Source organism: Salmo salar, chromosome 11 (genome assembly GCF_965601325.2).
Source record: "Salmo salar chromosome 11, fSalSal1, whole genome shotgun sequence".
In the NCBI taxonomy this organism is placed as follows: Eukaryota; Metazoa; Chordata; class Actinopteri; order Salmoniformes; family Salmonidae; genus Salmo; species Salmo salar.
The window spans coordinates 90,709,598-90,732,534 of record NC_138301.1 but is presented as its reverse complement, the minus strand read 5'-3'; the positions used below and the strand labels follow the sequence as shown (position 1 = coordinate 90,732,534).

At 42.4% G+C, this 22,937-nt stretch overlaps 1 protein-coding gene across 1 annotated transcript in view; it reads right to left on the bottom strand.

The window, feature by feature from the left end:
* Nucleotides 1-22,937, bottom strand: part of cacna1bb (calcium voltage-gated channel subunit alpha1 Bb) — a 222,509-nt gene that overhangs the window by 86,948 nt on the left and 112,624 nt on the right. Inside the window, exons 9-14 of the mRNA XM_082958138.1 lie at nt 9,217-9,332; nt 8,305-8,361; nt 6,227-6,316; nt 1,012-1,230; nt 733-845; nt 360-472 (exon numbers count right to left, since the gene is read on the bottom strand). Coding sequence (XP_082814264.1) covers nt 360-472; nt 733-845; nt 1,012-1,230; nt 6,227-6,316; nt 8,305-8,361; nt 9,217-9,332 — 708 coding nt within the window. The remainder of the gene's footprint in view (nt 1-359; nt 473-732; nt 846-1,011; nt 1,231-6,226; nt 6,317-8,304; nt 8,362-9,216; nt 9,333-22,937) is intronic.

Here is a 22,937-nt window from a genome sequence, read left to right as displayed (position 1 = left end):
TACTTAGGTAGCCTGTTTTCCTTTGGATTTTGTGGGTCGTTATTTTCTGTTTAGTAATTCTTACCTGACAGAGCTGTTTGGCTGTCGGTTTCTTGTTTTGTTTATAGTGTGTCAGTATAATAAATAGAAATATGAGCACTCAACACGCTGCGCCTTGGTCTACCTTTAATGACGGCCGTTACAGTTTCAAAGTAGATTTGTTTAAGACTACCAAGAAACACTCGGTGACCCTGATTTCGCCCACTGCAGTAAAAGGTTAATAGGATTATACACTGACAGAGTGGGACAACGCCAGACCTCACGAAGTGAGTGCAAGCGTGTGTCGGCCTATGTGTGGACTCAAATGTGTGTTCACTCACTTGGTAAACTTGAATAACCTGAGCAGACGAAGAGCCCTCAGTACACTAATGCCATAGGATGCCCCTGGTTTGATCATCGACCACACCACCTCAAGTATACTCCCTATTATCACCTGTGGAGAAGAGGAGAGGAGAAAAGAGGAGAGGAGAAAAGAGGAGGAGTGGAGAAAAGGGGGAAAGAACTACTGTAACAAAGTAGCTACTACTTGCTACTCGGACAGCAAATCACTGTCACTGTCAATGAATCAATTCAACATTTAATTCTCATATAAAAAAATTGATCCAGTGGCCATGTAAGTCAGGTTAAGTTAGCATCTGAAATAGATCATAATTAGCTCTTCAAGGTATTCCAAAGGCATTTACGGTGACTTACACCAAAGTCGAAGCAGTTGAAAGAGGAATGGAAGTAGTTCCTGGCTCCCAGGCCATACATCTTCAGGCTCATCTCAGACAGGAACAGACCCAGGAACACAAACTCTGCCAGGTCTGGGGTTCCAGAGGGATGGAGGACACATGGAAGGACATTGTTGATTTAATTCGGCACCTACCGATAATCATCCATTCGATAGTGAATGTAAGTGTGCGCGTGTGTATGCTTCTGTGTGTGTGTGTGCCTACTGACTACATGCACATACACGTGTGTGTGACTTACACAGGGCAGTGGTGAGCCACTCAGGCTGGTCGTAGTGGACGATGGCCACACACAGTGTGTTGAGCCCCACCAGACAAAGGACTGTCCAGTAGAAGCTCTGGGCTTTCACCATGCGACGGATGAAGAAACGCATTCTCCTCTCCTTGCGGCGGAAGTAGGATGAGCTGTCCAGCTTAATGCTCTTCACACTGGCCCGGCCAAACGGTGAGCCTGGGGGCACTAAGGGGAAGTAGGTAAAAGAGTGAAGTCATCACAGAAAGGTGTTCAACGCCATCCATCATGTCAGTTTTCCAAAAGGGATTTACTGTTCATCGTCATCGGCATGATCATCATCATCATCATTATTATAATTATGATCATCATCACCCTCATCCTCGCCATCATCGGCAAATCTAGGGTGATTTGAACATTATATTACAATATATGTTGAAATTGTTTACAAAAATGATATTTGCATCCAGCATTAAGTTTGTATTTCTGTATCTGAGGCGGAACCGTACAAGAATGTTCAGGCTATTTCAGGCTGTAATCAAACCCAGAAGCTCCATACTTAGACTCCACCTCCTCTACATTCCACCTGAATAAATCCCAGCTTCTTTGCTAATTAAAGAACTTCACGGCTAAGACTAAAAATGGCTAACACTAAAATGTCTAAGACTAAAATGACCAAAGAAAAAGTATCTAAAGAATCAGAAGGAAGAAGAAGCTCTAAAATAACTGGAGCTTTCCACTCTGAAAATATACATGTTTTGCATTTCAAGGTTGTAATCTGCCTCAACGGGAGTGAAATCAGATCTTGAGCCTAGAATAAGAACAAGTGAAATGTTAGATTTGACGGCGTAATAACGCATGTATCCCCATGACAGTCACTTAGATGGGAAACAGCCACAGGAGGTTGTCAGGAGAGGAATCCAGCTGGTTCCGTTGATATGAATGCACTCCAATGGGTTCAGTTATCATGCTTAGAAGCATTTCCCCCAAAGCCAAGCAATTACATCTTTTTTTTCCTGTGCAGCGAACTGAACTTAAATAATTAAATGAATTGAACTCTAATTCCAATATGCTGGAGGAATTTTACAGTATAATAAGAAAAGTTAATTACACCTATTTTCCCTCTAGGTGACATGCTACAAAGAATCAGTAAAACAAGCAAAATCTTCAAAAAACAGTTTCCTTGTATAACAAGTGTTGTTAGTTCGTGTTACATACCAGAGAAAACAGTCAAATACATTGAGGCATTAGAACAACGCATGAGGATAGGAAAACATTTGAATAGGCCAAAGGTCAGAGAGTGAAAATGAGACATATTACCAACAGCCTAGATATGGTGCAACCTGTAAGGACAAGCTCAAGAAGTTATTACGTAAAAGGTCAAGAGTTCCCTACAAAAACTGGGAGGTTGAGTCAGTCAAATAAGGTCAAAGGTGAAGGTTGAGGTCAGTCCAGGGTTGCCAGGTCAAGCAAAAATGTCTAACCCAGCCACAAGGCAGCAACAGAGAAGTTGCCACATTTATCTAATAAACCCTTTTTCTATAATGTTATCGAGCGAATTAAGAAGGAATATCGGCGTAATTTGTAACGATGTAGGCTAAGAAGCAAAATTAGGTTTTCCATCAAAATAATAATTATTGTGAGCTTAAGAATATGTCACAAAAGAAAGGAGAATTTGCCCTTATTGAACCCACCAGATCATTTCCCATCAATGGATGTCGATTTAACTTGTTTTGACTGCTATGATTAAGCAATAACGCCCAAGGTGTGATATTTAGCCAATATACCACAACTAAGGGCTGTTCTTTGGACACAGCCCTTATCCGTTTTATATTGGCTATATACAGTGGGGGAAAAAAGTATTTGATCCCCTGCTGATTTTGTACGCTTGTCCACTGACAAAGAAAGGATCAGTCTATAATTTTAATGGTAGGTTTATTTGAACAGTGAGAGACAGAATAACAACAAAATAATCCAGAAAAACGCATGTCAAAAATTTTATAAATTGATTTGCATTTTAATGAGGGAAATAAGTATTTGACCCCCTCTCAATCAGAAAGATTTCTGGCTCCCAGGTGTCTTTTTTACAGGTAACGAGCTGAGATTAGGAGCACACTCTTAAAGGGAGTGCTCCTAACCGAAGTTTGTTACCTGTAAAAAAGACACCTGTCCACAGAAGCAATCAATCAATCCGATTCCAAACTCTCCACCATGGCCAAGACCAAAGAGCTCTCCAAGGATGTCAGGGACAAGATTGTAGACCTACACAAGGCTGGAATGGGCTACAAGACCATCGCCAAGCAGCTTGGTGAGAAGGTGACAACATTTGGTGCGATTATTCGCAAATGGAAGAAACACAAAAGAACTGTCAATATCCCTCGGCCTGGGGCTCCATGCACGATCTCACCTCGTGGAGTTGCAATGATCATGAGAACGGTGAGGAAACAGCCTAGAACTACACAGGAGGATCTTGTCAATGATCTCAAGGCAGCTGGGACCATAGTCACCAAGAAAACAATTGGTAACACACTACGCTGTGAAGGACTGAAATCCTGCAGCGCCCGCAAGGTCCCCCTGCTCAAGAAAGCACATATACATGCCCGTCTGAAGTTTGCCAATGAACATCTGAATGACTCAGAGGACAACTGGATGAAAGTGTTGTGGTCAGATGAGACCAAAATGGAGCTCTTTGACATCAACTCAACTCGCCATGTTTGGAGGAGGAGGAATGCTGCCTATGACCCCAAGAACACCATCTCCACCGTCAAACATGGAGGTGGAAACATTATGCTTTGTGGGTGTTTTTCTGCTAAGGGGACAGGACAACTTCACCGCATCAAAGGGACGATGGACGGGGCCGTGTACCGTCAAATCTTGGGTGAGAACCTCCTTCCCTCAGCCAGGGCATTGAAAATGGGTCATGGATGGGTATTCCAGCATGACAATGACCCAAAATACACGGCCAAGGCAACAAAGGAGTGGCTCAAGAAGAAGCACATTAAGGTCCTGGAGTGGCCTAGCCAGTCTCCAGACATTAATCCCATAGAAAATCTGTGGAGGGAGCTGAAGGTTCGAGTTGCCAAACGTCAGCCTCGAAACCTTAATGACTTGGAGAAGATCTGCAAAGAGGAGTGGGACAAAATCCCTCCTGAGATGTGTGCAAACCTGGTGGCCAACTACAAGAAACGTCTGACCTCTGTGATTTGCCACCAAGTACTAAGTCATGTTTTGCAGCGGGGTCAAACTTATTTCCCTCATTAAAATGCAAAACATTTTTGACATGCGTTTTTCTGGATTTTTTTGCCTTATTGCTATTATAAACTGGTTAACAACATAATTAGAAATTTAAAATTATTTTTCTGGTTATACCCGTGGTACACGGTCTGATATCCCATGGCTTTCAACCAATCAGCGTTCCCTTTTGCGCATGTGCATACCTATAGATAAATCCGACAGGAGGGTATAAGTGATGAAAGTTGGACAGAGGATCTTGAAATCGCTGTGCAAGAAATACTTGGACGAACTTCAAAAAAACGAATATTGGGCTATTTTCTGGCAATTGTGCTGTTATTATGTGCCAAATTAAGCCGGAAAAAAAACGTTATAACTGGCCTATTTGCGAGAGTGACTGTTTATTTCAATAGGAATAGGCTACTGACTAAAATGTGGGTTTATAATTGCAATTCAACTTTGCCATGGTTTGCTGAGCTAGATGCAGGTCGCATATAGCCCATGATAGGCCATCTCATTTCAGGAAAATTCCATAATGAAACTGACATTAAATGTGGAGAATGATACATTTGCGATAGAGCTGTGATCATGATCACAATTGATAACTTCTAATTTGATTAGCCTAACTAAACATGGCCATTAATAATTGCATAATAACACAAGGCTACAACAACAAACTGAAGTTATAGGCTATTTATTAAATCTGTTTTCTAGCTCCAGGTAGGCTACACAAGTGGTGCACATTGATTTGCAATGACTCCAGTGATATCGCCATTTTGACATATTTATTGTATCAAATGGTAGGCTACAGTAGCCTAAATTGGCATAGAAATGAATAGCCTACATGATGGCTAACAAATGCAAATGTATCATTCTCCATGTCAGTATCATTGTGAACTTTTCCCCATAACAGAAGCACCCAATGGAGTTCCATAACTTCCAAGAACTGAGCATGCGTAAAAACCCTTTGCTTGATATGGTTTCCCATTAGAAAAGTCGACTTTAGAATGCAGTTTATTTTATTTCAACTTATCTGAAGCGCTCTAGTGCGCCTAAAGTTGTTTTCCAGTGCTTGTCATCATTTTATCAGTTCTTGCATGTTAATATGTTTTAAGGAAAAAGGGTTGGAAATAGTTGTCTTCATAACGACAATCTAAATAGCCTACCTACAACTGGTAAACTGGTGTCATGACCTGTGTGCATGCTGCTTTTTCTCCGTGACTCAGCTGCCTGCTGCAGCGCTCTCTCAACCAGTGCTCTCAACACACACACACACACACACACACACACACACACACACACACACACACACACACACACACACACACACACACACACACACACACACACACACCCCTCCAGCCCTCCCCACCACTCACTCACTCACTCACTCACTCACTCACTCACTCACTCACTCACTCACTCACTCACTCACTCACTCACTCACTCACTCACTCACTCACTCACTCACTCACTCACTAACAGCCTGCTCACTGCCTGATAATCAGCAGCAGCTGGTCCCAGTGAAATATATACATATCTTTTTTAAGAGAAATGGCATGGCGGTCGCGGTACAATTTAGAAGTAGCCCATAAACCCGCAACCCACGACCAATAGATTTTCACCCGCGACATCGGTTTTCAAAGTAGCCGTAATTTGGCAAGAAAACCGCAGACATGGCAACCCTGGGTCAGTCAGACAGTTGAGTCTGGTCAGTCAGATAAGAGTACAGGACGGTTGAGTCTGGTCAGTCAGATAAGAGTACAGGACGGTTGAGTCTGGTCAGTCAGATAAGAGTACAGGACGGTTGAGTCTGGTCAGTCAGATAAGAGTACAGGACGGTTGAGTCTGGTCAGTCAGATAAGAGTACAGGACGGTTGAGTCTGGTCAGTCAGATAAGAGTACAGGACGGTTGAGTCTGGTCAGTCAGATAAGAGTACAGGACGGTTGAGTCTGGTCAGTCAGATAAGAGTACAGGACGGTTGAGTCTTACCAACAGAGGACATGTCAGTAAAGTGATCCTCTCCCTCCTCAGCACCGATCAGGTCATTCTTACTCTTCTTGACCTTGCCTCGTTTCAACACTGCACACACACAGCACAGCAGAGAGGCAGGAGTAAGGATATGTACACACACATACACAAATATGTGCAGGCACGCACGCACACGCACAAACACGTGTGCATGCGCATACACACACAGCCCCCCTGTGTGAGCTAGTTGGATGCTATGAATAGTGGGCATCAATCACATTTTTCATTCTCCGATTCTGCCTTCCGCTTCAATTCATGCAGCCTTGGAATGAAAAACGGCCGCGCATGAATGTGATCATCACGTGACTTTCAATGTCACAAAAGACGGGGCTTTTCTAAGACTTACAGCCCTTCTAGAATTTAGAGGTCCTCCTCAATGCTCTGCTCTGAGGCAAAATCAGCTCCGATTATGTTCTCTGTGAATGAGGATCGGAGCTGTAGCTCAATAATCTGGAGAGTTATGAGTCAATTGTGAAACAGAAAGAACTGATATTGTGTTTAGTAGAACGATGGACAGATTGAGAATGCTTCAACATTTGTATCTTCTCCTATAAATCCATTCTTTCATTTCTCTCCATCCCTTTAAGCTATCTTCGCTCTGTCAGAAATGTTTGGCATTCTGGCCAATGCCCTCACGTGCCATTCTACATAATTTAGTCAAATCGACATTTTCAGCTCTAACAATACATTGAGTGGCATTTCTCTGGCAGTGAGCTCAATCATTTTAATCCCCAGCATGTAACTAATTTATTAAATGAAGGAAGGCAGGTACTGTCATTTAGACAAGCGGTACTGTCATCTAACCTGAGAAGTGTGTGTGTGTGTGTGTGTGTGTGTGTGTGTGTGTTTGTCTGTGTACATGCATGATTGTGTGTGTGTGTGTGTGTGTGTGTGGTGTGTGTGTGTGTGTGTGTGTTTGTCTGTGTACATGCATGATTGTGTGTGTGTGTGTGTGTGTGTGTGTGTTTGTGTGTGTGTGTTTGTCTGTGTACATGCATGATTGTGTGTGTGTGTGTGTGTGTGGTGTGTGTGGGTGTGTGTGTGGTGTGTGTGTGTGTGTGTGTGGTGTGTGTGTGTGTGTGTGTGTGGTGTGCGCGAGCACGTATTGTACAACCCTAATCCAATCAAGACATCCCTCTAAATCCCCCTAATTAACCCTGGCTCCCACACCAGACCTAATTGGATGAGATTATGGGCCTATCACAAAATAAGGATATAGGGGGCTGGGTGGAGCGACAGCAGGGACATGACTGCACTCCAGCTGGCGCAGAGAGAACCACCCATGTCGGAGAGAAGAGGAAAGAATAAGAGAAGAACGAGAGAGAGCGAGAGAAGGGAAATAGAGTGAGAACAAGAAGAGAACCGCCCATGACACAGAAGAGGAAAAAGGGAGTGGAAGAGAGAGAGAGAGAGAGAGAGAGAGAGAGAGGGGAAGTGCGAGAGAGAGAGAGGGAGAGAAAGAGTGGAAGAGATGAGAGAGAGAGAGAGAGAGAGAGCGAGAGATAGCAAGAACAAGAAGAGTGAAGGGAAATAAATAGAGGGAGAGCGTAAGAAATAAGGGACAGAAAGACACAGACAGAGAGAGAGAGAGAGAGAGAGAGAGACCAAATAGAGAGAGAAAAGACTGACAAACAAGATTTAGTGAAGGGACAGCAGACACCAGAATGAGACAAGCATCTCATTACAGCAGTCTTCCTGGACCTTAGTAATCACTCACTGATACTCTATCACATTGTAACAGTGTAGCAAACCCTATAACCCAGGTGAAAGAGAACCAGACCACATTCATGGAACCCTGAATATGGCATGAATCGAATTGAGCGATTTATACACCACAGAAAGACATGGTGCAAAATCGTCAGGATCTGAAAATGGAGGGCGAGGCAAGTTCATGGAAATTGTGAATCATACCTGGCTGTGCCTTTTTTACCATAAGGTACCATGGTAGCCCAGTAGGGTACCATGGAAAAGCAGGCCACAGTTTAGACCTCCAGCCCTCTTTTCACCTGGGAGGTTCTGTTTCCTCTTGTACCACGCACCGTCCAGAGGGGACTTCTCCTCCGCGTTCTCATCCTCCTCCGCCAGCAGCACCTCCTCTGGAACAGGAGAGGACAGGGTTATACACCACGACGCACACACACACGAGCGCGCACAAAGGAAACACACAATTACACATACACACACATACACACGCCAACTGTACATACCTGTGAATACCTGTCACCATCCTAAAAACATAAACTGAGCATACCAAACGTTATGAACCCCTTCCTGATACTGAGTTACACCCCCCCCCCCCCCCACTTTTGCCCTCAGAACAGCCTCAGTTCATCAGGGCATGGACTCTACAAAGTGTCTAAAGCGTTCCACAGGGATGCTGGCCCATGTTGCCTCAAAAGCTTCCCAGTTGTGTCAAGTTGGCTGGATGCCCTTTGGGTGGTGGACCCTTCTTGATACACACGGGAAACTGTTGAGTGTGAAAAACCCAGCAGCATAAAACATTTTTTTTTCCATACCCTGTTCAAAGGCACTTCAATCTTTTGTCTTGTCCATTCATCCTCTGAATGGCACACATACACAATACATGTCTCAAGGCTTAAAGATCCTTCTCTAACTTGTCTCCTTCCCTTCATCCACACTGATTGAAGTGGATTTAACAGGTGACATCCATAAAGGACCATACTGTAGCTTTCACCTGGATTCACCTGCTCAGTCTGTCACAGAAAGAGCAGGTGTTCTTAATGTTTTGCACACTCAGTGTATAGTAACACCTAGTAACAACACACAAATGTACACACAGAGAGACTAGCACCATCAGCACCACACCATAACATTTAGAAATATGTGTCGTTACTAATTGGCGACAAATGATAACGAAGTGTCAGGTAAGACTAAGTCAACATTTTAATCAACGTATTGTGTTCCTTCGAAGGAGTGGAGGTGAGCCTGACCTGCCTTGCATATCCACTCCAGGTACCCCGTCAGCTCTCTCTCTATCTGCTGCTGTCTGCGCAGCTTCAGAAAGTCCTGCCTCTTCTCCACACGCTCTCTCTCTTTGGCAAACTCCCTGTGAACACACACGCACACAGACGCACACTCTTTAAACTGACATGTTAATGCAACAGGTTAATTTCTGTGTTCCACTCCATCCACATCGACGGGCCTGTAGATGAGCAGGTCGAGAGCTTCAAGTTCCTCGGTGTCCACATCATTAAGGAAATAACATGGTCCACACACACACCAACACAGTCGTGAAGAAGGCACAACAATGCCTCTTCCCCCTCAGGAGGCTGTAAAGATTTGTCATGGGCCCTCAGATCCTCTAATAGTTCTACAGCTGCACCGTTGAGAGCATCTTGACTGGCTGTGTCACCGCTTGGTACGGCAACTGCTTGGCATCCGACCGCTAGGCGCTACATAGGGTAGTGTGTACGGCCCAGTACATCACTAGGTCCGAGCTCCCCACCATCCAGGACCTCTATACCAGGTGGTGTCAGAGGAAGGCCCTAAAAATTGTCAAAGACTCCAGCCACCCAAGTCATAGACTGTTCTCTCTGCTACTGCATGGCAAGCGGCACCGATGCACCAAGTCTGGAATCAACAGGACCCTGAACAGCTTCTTCCCCCAAGCCATAAGACTGTTAAATAGTTAGTTAAATAGTTAGTTAAATAGTTAAATAGTTAACCAATAACTACCCTGACTATCTGTACTGACCCTTTTTGCAGGGTCATTCTATAAATAATGGGGCCAATGTGTGACATTGGGATCAACATTTCCACATGTGTACTTAGAGGAATAATAAAAGTGAATATATGCAAAATTGACCCAGAACTCCACCTATACAATACCATAGCCCTAGGACTATACATCCTTTAAGTGGAGTTCATACAGACATTGGCAAGTCAAATTCAAGGACTTTTTCACGCACTTATTTGCAATTTTCAGGAACCTCATATTATACAATTGTATAATTTATCGAATTGTACATAAGCGGCCTAATATAGAACCCCTCCTAAAAAGCATGAAAAAAGTGTTAAAAAAAAAATAGGCCATTACCACTTTAAGAATAACTGATGTTTTAGACCTTGCCAATGCATTGATAAATGATTATTACGTTGTAAAATGTGTGAGAATAACGTGGACATTGGATGCAGGCATGGCGATCTTTCTGTAGCCTATGTGGCCAACGCAGGCACCCATAATAAATCCATGAATAGCGGTAGCATTAATCTCACCATCACGGTTTTTATCATGTGAAAATGACCAAAAACCAGGTTCCTTTTTTAATGGAAGGATTTGTATGGAAAACCAAGTTGAAGCTAACATTAGCTGTTGTCTGTAATATTCATATGTGTAAACATACCGAATTGTAATTGGATGCATTTTTTTGCCACCGTATCATACTGCACTATGATTGGTTAAGACCACTCAGGTGGTGAGGTCATGGTCAGTAGATCATGGTATGAGACACGTGAACATGGCAAGTATAGCTAGCTAATAAAGAGCTAGATTAAGAAATATCCTGTCGTACTGCATACTATTATTTTGGACAAAGCGTGAAAAACAACACATTGTCGTCCGCATAATAACCGCATGCGGTTTTACCGCAACAGAGTAGCACAATCAACACCCTTCAATTGAAGCGGCAGGAAACACACTAAAGTGGCCACATCACTCACAAAAACTGATCAAAAAATGAAATCACAGATACGCATAGGGGAGCAGGGTAACTTATAAATTCGCTACAAAAATCACAAGGATTTTTCAAGCAGCAAATGTCACATTTTCAAGGTAGGCCTATTCCAGTAGTCCTACTTGAATTTCTGAGCTCCAAAATCAAGTTAAAGTTGGCTACTTCAAGCCCCTTGTATTTTTCTTTGTAGGTGTAACATGGAAAACAAAATGTATTTGTCATGTTATTTCATTACCAGATAATATTGTGAATAAGCCCACTAGGCGATGTAATTGTTTGTCATTATATCCAGAATAATGTATTGGAATAGCATTGGGTGTTGCACAATAGTCTATCCTACAGAATTGTGCACAGTAGACTCGGTGTCCAATCCAAGGCACAAAAACATTTGAAAACATGAACACATTATCTTGATGCTTTCTCAGTTAAATCTAACGAGACCCTGCTGTAAATCAAGCAGACAACAACAAATTATCAACCTCAATTCGCTAGTGATATTAGATCCAACGTGGATCCCGGCACAACTGTCTACACCGGAGTAACGAATGAGACACCAAAATATTCTGGACATTCCTAGCAAACAACTTTTTTCCAGCACTTGGGTTGTTGTTGAGATTTACATGCTAAAATCGCCACTGCATTCAGCTATTGTACACCAAGTCAGAACCATAGATAAATACAGGGGGCATACAATGAAAGCAGACAATGAAAGCTCTTACAATATGTGATGATTAATAGGCTACATGTGCACCACCGAGTCAGAACAATAGGCAAAATTAAGAGGGAGAAAAGGGACCAAATTATTTGGGTGAGGCACATGGTCTACTAACAGCTTACTACATAACATACACTTAGTATTACTTTCTTAGCTACAGTATACATAACTCCCTGGCATATCACATCATTTATGCAACAGCATACAATACATTTTTGGACACCTTGTTGTGCTGTGCTCACTTGAACAGGAAGGTGCGGCGGTCCTTCGTGGGCAAATTTTGTCATCAAAGTCTGGCATTCTCTGGATTTATGGTGCTTTCAAGACAACTGGGAATTTTGAGAAAAAAAAACAAGGTTGAATCACGATGACGTCAGTGATCTTCAGGTCGGCGCTCTAGAAAGAGGGCCGAGTTCCCGACTTGCAATTCCGAGTTGAATGTTCAAAATGTATTTTCCCAATCAGAGCTCATTTTTCTACAAGTTCCCAGTTGTCTTGAACTCACTGAAGTCAGATTTCCCATTTGACTTAATTTTATCTGTGGCCAATGACCTTGAGCCTTCTGGGATGGGGACTGTCCCCATGAGTGACAGAACACTGAGCCAATCACGGCGCAACTAGAGAACATTACCCAATCACGGTGCAACTAGAGAACATTACCAACACCTACACTCCATATTTTCCGCTGGCTGCCCCACCACTTCAGAAAGCACTGACCTAGACTGAAATACCTGCATTTTGGAGCTGCCTTACTCAAGAAAGCAAAAAAGAAAACAAGTTTGTGTCGTGACTTTACTTTCATTAATCTGATGACTGTCATTTATTTAATCCAATAACTATGTTTAATTGTTACCAGATTAAATTAATCATGTAACAATTAAAGAGTTACCATCCCCCGAATTAAACTCTAAAGGTCTTTACCTATCACATCCATAAAACAGTCAACATATTAATCGTTACCTCTTATCATATCATCCTTCTGAACAGTCGTAACCTCATGCATCTGCAAAAACCCCAGTCTTACTCATGATTCAGTACTACAACAATTGGTTAAATTATTTACTTACTAACTAACTAAATAATAACAGGATAACATACACACTCAGTACATGAGACAAAGGTCTCAAGCGGACTTAACAATATGGTGGCTTTCCACACCACGACATGGAGAGGGAGAGAGAGAAAGAAAAAAAACAATTATCGTCGATACATTTCAGAACTATTCTCACATTAATAATTTAGCTTGCACACGAACCACGCCTGTTATGAATAAGAAATCATGAATGTATTTACGTGTGGGTGCCTTTGATCGTTGTGTAGTCCTGAACAGAACTACAGAGTTCACTCTGATCCATTTACTCCAAAAGCTGCTTATTTGAAGATAAGCTAGCCAGCCGTGCCTATAGTTCCAGTGGGGTGATGAGAGTAGCGTACTACAGTGATTTGGGTAGTAGCGTGGTTTGAAGAGCGAGACATTTTACTCAGGACAGCTAATCAGCTGTACCAGTGATTGTCTGAGAGGGGAGTTTGTCGCCTCTTCCTCTTAGTGTTGGTATTCAGGATTCGGACCACGATGGACATGAGCTGCAGCTTGCCGTCTCTCTGGTCTAAAATAAGGTGAGTTTATTTCTTCACCTAGTGTTGAGGTTCAAAGTTACAACCATTTCAAACATGTATCTACCGCCTCATGTTTCCTGGTCTAATGTTAATTTCGTTGGCAATGCTTTTTATGCACTCTCGTCAAAAGGGGATTGTTCCGTCAGTCTGACACGCTCTCTGACCTCATTCGGGGAGTGGCTACTTACAATGAACCGTTTATAGGAGATATATTCTGTAATTCCTCCTAAAATCACATTAATATCTTAACAAAAATACTTTCATTGTTTTTTTATATGCACAACGGATTGGATGGAAACTTGACAGATAAAGGGGATATACTTTCCAAGTTACTTTCCAAGTCCATACAATTTTTTATGACATCACAAAATTAAAACCAATACAGTGGCGAGAAAAAGTATTTGAACCCTTTGGAATTACCTGGATTTCTGCATAAATTTGATCTGATCTTCATCTAAGTCACAACAATAGACAAGCAGTGTGCTTAAACTAATATCACGCAAATTACTGTATTTTTCTTGTCTATATTGAATACATCATTTAAACATTCACAGTCTAGGTTGGAAAAAGTATAATGACTTCTCCAAATACTAATTGGAGTCAGGAGTCAGCTAACCTGGAGTCCAATCAATGAGACGAGATTGGAGATGTTGGCTAGAGCTGCCTTGCCCTATAAAAAACACTCACAAGAAGCATTGCCTGATGTGAACCATGCCTTGAACAAAAGAGATCTCAGAAGACCTAAGATTAAGAATTGTTGACTTGCATAAAGCTGGAAAGGGTTACAAAAATATCTCTAAAAGCCTTGATGTTCATCAGTCCACGGTAAGACAAATTGTCTATAAATGGAAAAAGTTCAGCATTGTTGCTACTCTCCCTAGGAGTGGCAAAGATGACCGCAAAAGCACAGCGCAGAATGCTCAATGAGGAAGAATCCTAGAGTGCCAGCTAAAGACTTACAGAAATCTCTGGAACACGTTAACATCTCTGTTGACGAGTCTACGATACGTAAAACACTAAACAAGAAATGGTGTTCATGGGAGGACACCACGGAAGAAGCCACTGCTGTCCAAAAAAAACATTGCTGCACGTCTGAAGTTTGCAAAAGTGCACCTGGATGTTCCACAGTGCTACTGGCAAAATATTCTGTGGACAGATTAAACTACAGTTGAGTTGTTTGGAAGGAACACACAACACTATGTGTGGGGAAAAAAAGGCACAGCACACCAACATCAAAACCTCATCCCAACTGTAAAGTATGGTGTAGTGAGCATCATGGTTTGGGGCTGCTTTGCTGCCTCGGGGCCTGAACAGTTTGCTATCATCGACGAACAAATGAATTCCCAAGTTTATCAAAACATTTTGCAGAAGAATGTCTGCTAATTGAATCTCAACAGAAGTTGGGTGATGCAAGAAGACAACGACCCAAAACACAGAAGTAAATCAACAACAGAATGGCTTCAACAGAAGAAAATACGCCTTCTGGAGTGGCCCAGTCAGAGTCCTGACCTCAACCCGAATGAGATGCAGTGGCATGACCTCAAGAGAGCAGTTCACACCAGACTTCCCAAGAATATTGCTGAACTGAAACAGTTTTGTAAAGAGGAATGGTCCAAAATTCCTCCTGACTGTTGTGCAGGTCTGATCTGCAACTACAGAAAATGTTTGGTTGAGGTTATTGCTGCCAAAAGAGGGTCAACCAGTTATTAAATCCAAGGGTTCAAATCCCTTTTCCACTTTGCACTGGGACTGTTAACACGGTGTGTTCAATAAAGACATGAAAACATATAATTGTTTGTGTGTCATTTAAGCAAACTGTGTTTGTCTATTGTTGTGACCTAGATGAAGATCAGATCAAATGTTATGACCAATTTATGCAGAAATCCAGGTATTTCCAAAGGGTTCACATACTTTTTCTTGCCACTGTATGACATTAGTTTTCTATAGCTACCGGTACTGGTATCCTGTGTATATAGCCAAGTTATAATTACTCATTGTGGATTTATTCCTTGTGTTCTTATTTTTCCATTATTTATCTATTTTTCTCTCTGCATTGTTGGGAAGGGCCCGTAAGTAAGCATTTCACTGTTAGTCTAAACCTGTTGTTTACGAAGCATGTGACAAATAAAATGTGATTTGATTTGATTCCTCTCCTCTCTAGGAGTGACCTTTACTTCAGGGGGCTTTAGTTGACCAGACCATCACACACACACACACCTCACAGCCCACACACCCACTGTAGAGGAGCCCAGGGCAGCACGTGCAGCAGGGTTATGAAAGGGCTCGAAGGGCCAAACACACAGAGAAACAGACCAATAGAAAGACATAGCCGTGTGTCTCACTGTTAAAGCGTGGGTGTGGATTAGGTCAGCTCACAGATAAAAGGTTTACACAACTATTTAAATGTGCTCACACACACACAAAAACGCACGAAGACACACATGGACCCATGCACACACGCACGTATGCACACACTTACGCACACACCAACTCATTCCTTAGGCCCAGATAAAGTTCTACTTACCCATAGGAACCCAGTTATTTCTAGACTAATGACAATATACATGGGATTATTCCCTTTTCTTCAGACTGGCTGTTTGAATCCTGTTGAGACGGTCCCAGTGTGTGTAAAGGAGTGTGTTTCACTGTCAGACAATGGGATGGACAGGCCACTGAGCTCAAAGAGAAGAGCAAGGGACACCCTTATGATTAAAGGCAAACACAGGCCATTTTAAAACTCAGGGAAAACAGAGAGAGAGACAGTGACAGAGAAAGAAAGGGGCAAAGGAAGATAAAGATAAAGAACAGGAGGGAGGAAAAGAGAGAAGAGTGGGAGAGTGATGACTAATCTATCAACAGAATTCTATTTTAGCTATTTTCATTGTCATTTCAGTTAAGATGCATTTCCTGTCAGTATGCCGAATTTAAAATAAATGTGGTATCATGTGGTATCACCAGTATCATATTATGATGTTCCCCAAGTGTGCCACTGTCTTCACAATGCCATATCTCTCTTAGCTCAACCACTTGAGTGATGGCTGAGATTCTACTGTGGTAAGCTGGGGAATGTCAGAGCGGGGGAGGCTGAGGCAGAGTCATTGGGTTCATGAAGGACAGAAGAGATGGCGAAACAAATGAGAGCAGTAGAGTGCTGAGTCACACACACACAGTCTTTTACAGCTAATGTGGGGACACATTCAAAATCCTATTTTCCCTAACCCCTAACCCTAAACCTAACCCTAACTCATACTCTTAACCTAACCTTAACCCTAACCTTAACCATAAACCTAACACGTCTAACACATCATTGTGATCTCTACAGCGCTGTTGGCTGGTCGTCATTGGCCTTGCGTAGGCTTAAACACTGGTATACACTGATTTATAAGGCCGTATTGGGTAAAATGCCATTTTATCTCTGTTTTTATTTTTTGTCAGGTCGGTAAATAAATATAAATTACGGTCCCATTCTCATTTGCTTCTAAAATTAGAACAGGTCATGGTAGAAATAGTTTTAGTATCTTAGCTCCGTGGTCCTGGAATTCTCTCCTGAACATTTTAAAATGTGATGATCTAGTTTCGTTGGTGGAATTTAAACAATTGATCGATGTATATATCATAGAAGAGTTGTTTTTAGGCCAGCTGTTTTTAGTCAAGACGTTCGTGTTTTTAAATGTAAAATGTTTTTGTTGTATTGTATGTGTGTTAATAGTTTTGTTTAATGTTGTGTTAGTGTATGTAAGTTGTTTTGTCTGAAACGGTGTTCCACCTGCTGCTATTGGACCAGGTCTCCCTTGGAAAAGAGATGTTATCTCAATGAGGAAAACCTGTATAAAAAAATAAAATAAATAACCTAACCCTAGCTCCTAACCCTAACCCTTAACGTAATTCTAACCCTAACACTAATTCTAGCCCTAAACCCCCAAGAAATAGCATTTGACCTCGTGGGGACTAACAAAATGTCCCCAGCTGGTCAAAATGTTTTTTGTTTACTCTTCTTCTGGTTCCCAAAAGAATAGTTAAACACGTCCACACACACACACACACACACACACACACACACACACACACACACACACACACACACACACACACACACACACACACACACACACACACACACACACACACACACACACACACACACACACACACACACACACACACACACACACACACACACACACGACAGAGGGGAGCTAGCCATTCACTGAATAGGAGATCAGGCTTCCCTGAACACATAAATATAGCACCTGGCCAGAAATGCCACGATGCTCTCAACAGGAAGTCTCCTCAGAGGGCTGATTGGAGACATTGTGTGTCTGTGTGGGTGTGTGTTTGCGTGCGTTTGTTCGTGAGCGTGTGTATGTTTCAGACAAAACGTTAGTATGTGTGTGTGAATAATGCACACAGCCTTAACAGAGGGAGAGAGAGAAACAGGGAAGAAGACAGTGAGAGAGCGGGAAAGAGACAACAAAAGAGAGTGAATGTTGACCCAGACTTAGCGTTGCAGGGGAGGGGATGGAAGTGGATTCCGATAGGCTTTTCATTAAGATAAAGAGGAGCCTCAGCTCTCTCCATATTTACACAGCTATTCCAACGGCGGTCGGGTCATTTCATTATGGTAATGCTTGCTGTCCCTGTAAATTCACATCTCTTTAAGGGGAAGCTCGCCCACTCAGGCTTTCAGGCTTTCAGCCTGAGTGGGCTCCGCTCAGCCATTCCACTGGAGACACAGGATCACACACACACACACATACACACATACCGTATATATACACAGTGCATTCAGAAATATTCAGACCCCTTGAGTTTTTCCACATTTTGTTATGTTTTAGCCTCATTCAAAAATAAATTAAATCATTTCCCCCCCCTCATCAATCTACACACAATACACAATAATGACGAAGCAAAAACAAGTTTTTAGAAATGTTTGATATTTATTAAAAAAACAACTACCAAAATATCACATTTACATAAGGATTCAGACCCTTTACTCAGTACTTTGTCGAAGCACCTTTGGCAGCGATTATAGCCTTGAGTCTTCTTGGGTATGACGCTACAAGCTTGGCACATCTGTATTTGGGGGGTTTCTCCCATTCTTCTCTGCAGATCCTCTCAAGCTCTGTCAGGTTGGATGGGGAGCGTCGCTGCACATCTATTTTCAGGTCTCTCCAGAGATGTTCGATCGGGTTCAAGTCCGGGCTCTGGCTGGGACACTCATTGACATTCAGAGACTTGTCCCGAAGCCAGTCCTGCGCTGTCTTGGCTGTGTGCTTAGGGTGTGATTAGGGTCGTTGTCCTGTTGGAAGGTGAACCTTCCCCCAATCTAAGGTCCTGAGCGCTCTGGAGCAGATTTTGATCAAGGATCTCTCTGTGCTTTGCTCCATTCATCTTTCCCTCGATCCTGACTAGTCTCCCAGTCTCTGCCACTGACAAACATAACCTCAGCATGATGCTGCCACCACCATGCTTCACCGGAGGGATGGTGCCAGGTTTCCTCCAGATGTGAAGCTTGGCATTCAGGCCAAAGAGTTCAGACTTGTTTCATCAGACCAGAGAATCTTGTTTCTCATTGTCTGAGAGTCCTTTCGGTGCCTTTTGGCAAACTCCAAGTGGGCTGTCATGTGCATTTTACTGAGGAGTGGCTTCCGTCTGGCCACTCTACCATAAAGGCCTGATTGGTGGAGTGCTGCAGATATAGTTGTCCTTTCCCATCTCCACAGAGGAACTCTGGAGCTCTGTTAGAGTGACTATCGGGTTCTTGGTCACCTCCCTGACCAAGGCCCTTCTCCCCCGATTGCTCAGTTTGGCAGGGCGGCCAGCTCTAGGAAGAGTCTTGTAGTTCCAAATTTCTTCACTTTCAGAATGATGGAGGCCGTTATGTTCTTGGGGACCTTCAATGCTGCAGACATTTTTTGGTACAGCCCTTCCCTGTGGCTCAGTTGGTAGAGCATGGTCTTTGCAACGACAGCATGGTGTGTGCAACGCCAGGGTTGTGGGTTCGATTCCCACGGGGGGCCAGTATGAAAAAAAAAAAAATTACAAAAAATGCATGAAATGAAATGTTTGAAATGTATACATTCACTACTGTAAGTCGCTCTGGATAAGAGCGTCTGCTAAATGACTAAAATGTAAATGGTACCCTTCCCCAAATCTGTGCCTTTACACAATCCTGTCTCGGTGCTCTATGGACAATTCCTTTGACCTCTGCTTTGTTTTTGCTCTGACATGCAATGTCAACTATGGGACCTTATATAGACAGCTGTGTGCCTTTCCAAATAATGTCCAATCAACTGAATATACCAATTAAGTTGTAGAAACATCTCAATGATGATCAATGGAAACATGATGCACCTGAGCTCAATTTCGAGTCTCATAGTAAAGGGTCTTAATACTTATGTAAATAAGGTATTTTTGATTTCCATTTTTCTATAAATGTGCAAACATTTCTAAAAACCTCTTTTCACTTCTGTCATTATGGGGTATTGTGTGTTGATTGATAAGGAAAAAAAATATTAAATCCATTTTAGAATAAGGCTTTAACATAACAAAATGTGGAAAAAGTCAAGGGGTCTGAATACTTTCCGAATGCACTGTATATACACTCACTGGCCAGTTTGTTAGGCACACCCATCTAGTACCAGGTCCGACATCCATTTGACTCCAGAACAACCTGACTTCTTCGGGGCATTCTACAAGTTGTCGGAAACATTCCACAGCTGACGCAATGCTGCGAACAGCCCCCTCCATCTCATCCCAAAGATGCTCTATTAGGCTGATGTCTGGGGACTGACCAGGCCACTCAAGTAAACTGAACTCGCTGTCATTGTCATGTTCCTAGCGATGTTTTTCCACTCCTCAATTGTCCAGTGTTTGTGATCGGGGGCCCACTGGAGCCACTTATTCTTGTTTTTTGCTCATAGGAGTGGTGTGGTCGTCTGCTGAAGTAGCCCATCTGTGACAAGGATCAACGCGTTGTGCATTCCGAGATGCTGTTCTGCACATCACTGTTGTACTGCGCCATTATTTGTCTGTTTGTGGCCCTCATGATAGCTGGCATGATTATTTCCATTTTCCTTCAACCTCTCTCATCAACGAGCTGTTTTCCCCCACAGGACTGCCTCTGACTAGATGTTTTTTGTTTGTGGCACCATTCTCGGTAAACCCTAGACACTGCATGAAAAGCCCAGGAGGGCGGCCGTTTCTACTACTAGCTCTCAGACTTACTTCAGCATTAGACATTCATCTGTTTCTTAAACGTCAAATTTCAAAGTTGTTCCAAACGTCAAATGTGTGTTTAACCTGTTTAGGATAGGGGGCAGTAATTTCACGGCCGGATAAAAAACGTACCCGATTTAATCTGGTTATTACTCCTGCCCAGAAACTAGAATATGCATATAATTATTTTATTTGGATAGAAACCACCCTAAAGTTTCTAAAACTGTTTGAATGGTGTCTGTGAGTATAACAGAACTCATATGGCAGGCCAAAACCTGAGAAGATTCCATACAGGAAGTGCCCTCTCTGACCATTTATTGTCCTTCTATAGCCTCTTTATGGAAAGTAGAGGATCTGTGCTGTAACGTGACATTTTCTAAGGCTCCCATAGGCTCTCAGAAGGCGCCAGAACGGGGAATGATGACTCTGCAGTCCCTGGGCGAAAAACAGTAGGGGTTTTGGAAAGTGGTCGCTCTGAGAACAATGACACGGGCGCGCGCGTGCAAGTGAAGACATAATTTTCTATTTTCAGTGTTTGAACGAAAACAAGGTCTCCCGGTCGGAATATTATCGCTATTTTACAAGAAAAATCGCATAAAAATTGATTTTAAACAGCGTTTGACATGCTTCGAAGTACGGTAATGGAATATTTTGAATCTTTTTGTCACGATATGCGCCAGTGCGTCACCCTTCGGATAGTGTCTTGAACGCAAGAACAAACGCAGCTATTTGGATATAACTATGGATTATTTGGAACCAAAACAACATTGGGTGTTGAAGTAGAAGTCCTGGGAGTGCATTCTGACGAAGAACAGCAAAGGTAATCCAATTTTTCTTATAGTAAATCTGAGTTTGGTGAGTGCCAAACTTGGTGGGTGTCAAAATAGCTAGCCATGATGGCCGGGCTATCTACTCAGAATATTGCAAAATGTGCTTTCACCGAAAAGCTATTTTAAAATCGGACACCGCGATTGCATAAAGGAGTTCTGTATCTATAATTCTTAAAATAATTTAGGTTTTTTGTGAACGTTTATCGTGAGTAATTTAGTAAATTCACCGGAAGTTTTCGGTGGGTATGCTAGCTCTGAACGTCACATGCTAATGTAAAAAGCTGGTTTTTGATATAAATATGAACTTGATTGAACAAAACATGCATGTATTGTATAACATAATGTCCTAGGAGTGTCATCTGATGAAGATCATCAAAGGTTAGTGCTGCATTTAGCTGTGGTTTTGGTTTTTGTGACATTATAGGCTAGCTTGAAAAATGGGTGTGTGATTATTTCTGGCTGGATACTCTCCTGACATAATCTAATGTTTTGCTTTCGTTGTAAAGCTTTTTTGAAATCGGACAATGTGGTTAGATAAAGGAGAGTCTTGTCTTTAAAATGGTGTAAAATAGTCATATGTTTGAAAAATTGAAGTTTGGGGATTTTTTAGGAGTTTGTAATTCGCGCCACGCTCTACCATTGGATATTGGCGAGGCGTTCCGCTAGCGGAACATCTAGATGTAAGTTTAGGGATTAACTCTGAATGGTTAAGGTAAGGGTTAAGGTTTGGGATAGGCTTAAAACAAAAATCTCAAATACATCTTTCTGTCGCTGGATTCGAACATGCTTACGCCAATCCACCATTCCCGTCCACAACGCCCTAGCAAAACCAAAATCTACTTGAAGGTAACGCGCTCGCTGTTGCCCCTAGTTGCCGGTTTCTACGTAATCTCCTGACATCCTCAGACATGGATGGACGTCGAATACTGACGTGTATCACGGGTGAACTGGCTGGTTTCTGAGATACTGGATCTGGCATGCCTGGCACCCATGAACATACCACGCTCAAAGTCGTTTAGGTCACTTGTTTTGCCTATTCTAACATTCAATCGATCAGTAACTTAATGCCTCGATGCCTGTCTGCCTGCTTTATATAGCAAGCCATGGCCATGTGACTCACTGTCTGTAGGAGTGTTCCATTTTCGTGAATGGGGTGGTGTACCTAATAAACTGGCCAGTAAGTGTGTATATATATATATATATATATATATATATATATATATATATATATATGTACCTGTATATACATACACACTTACTTGCCAGGTTATTAGGTACACCACCCCATTTGTTGTCAAATTTATGAAGAATAAAAAAAAGATACCTTATTTACACAAGTATTCAGAACCTTTTGCTATGAGACTCGAAATTGAGCTCAGGTGCATCCTGTTTCGATTGATCATCCTTGAGATGTTTCTACAACTTGATTGGAGTCCACCTATGGTAAATTAAATTGATTGGACATGATTTGGAAAGGCACACACCTGTCTATATATGGTCCCACAGTTGACAATGCATGTCAGAGCAAAAACCAAGCCATGAGGTCGAAGGAATTGTCCGTAGAGCTCCGAGACAGGATTGTTTGGAGTCACAGATCT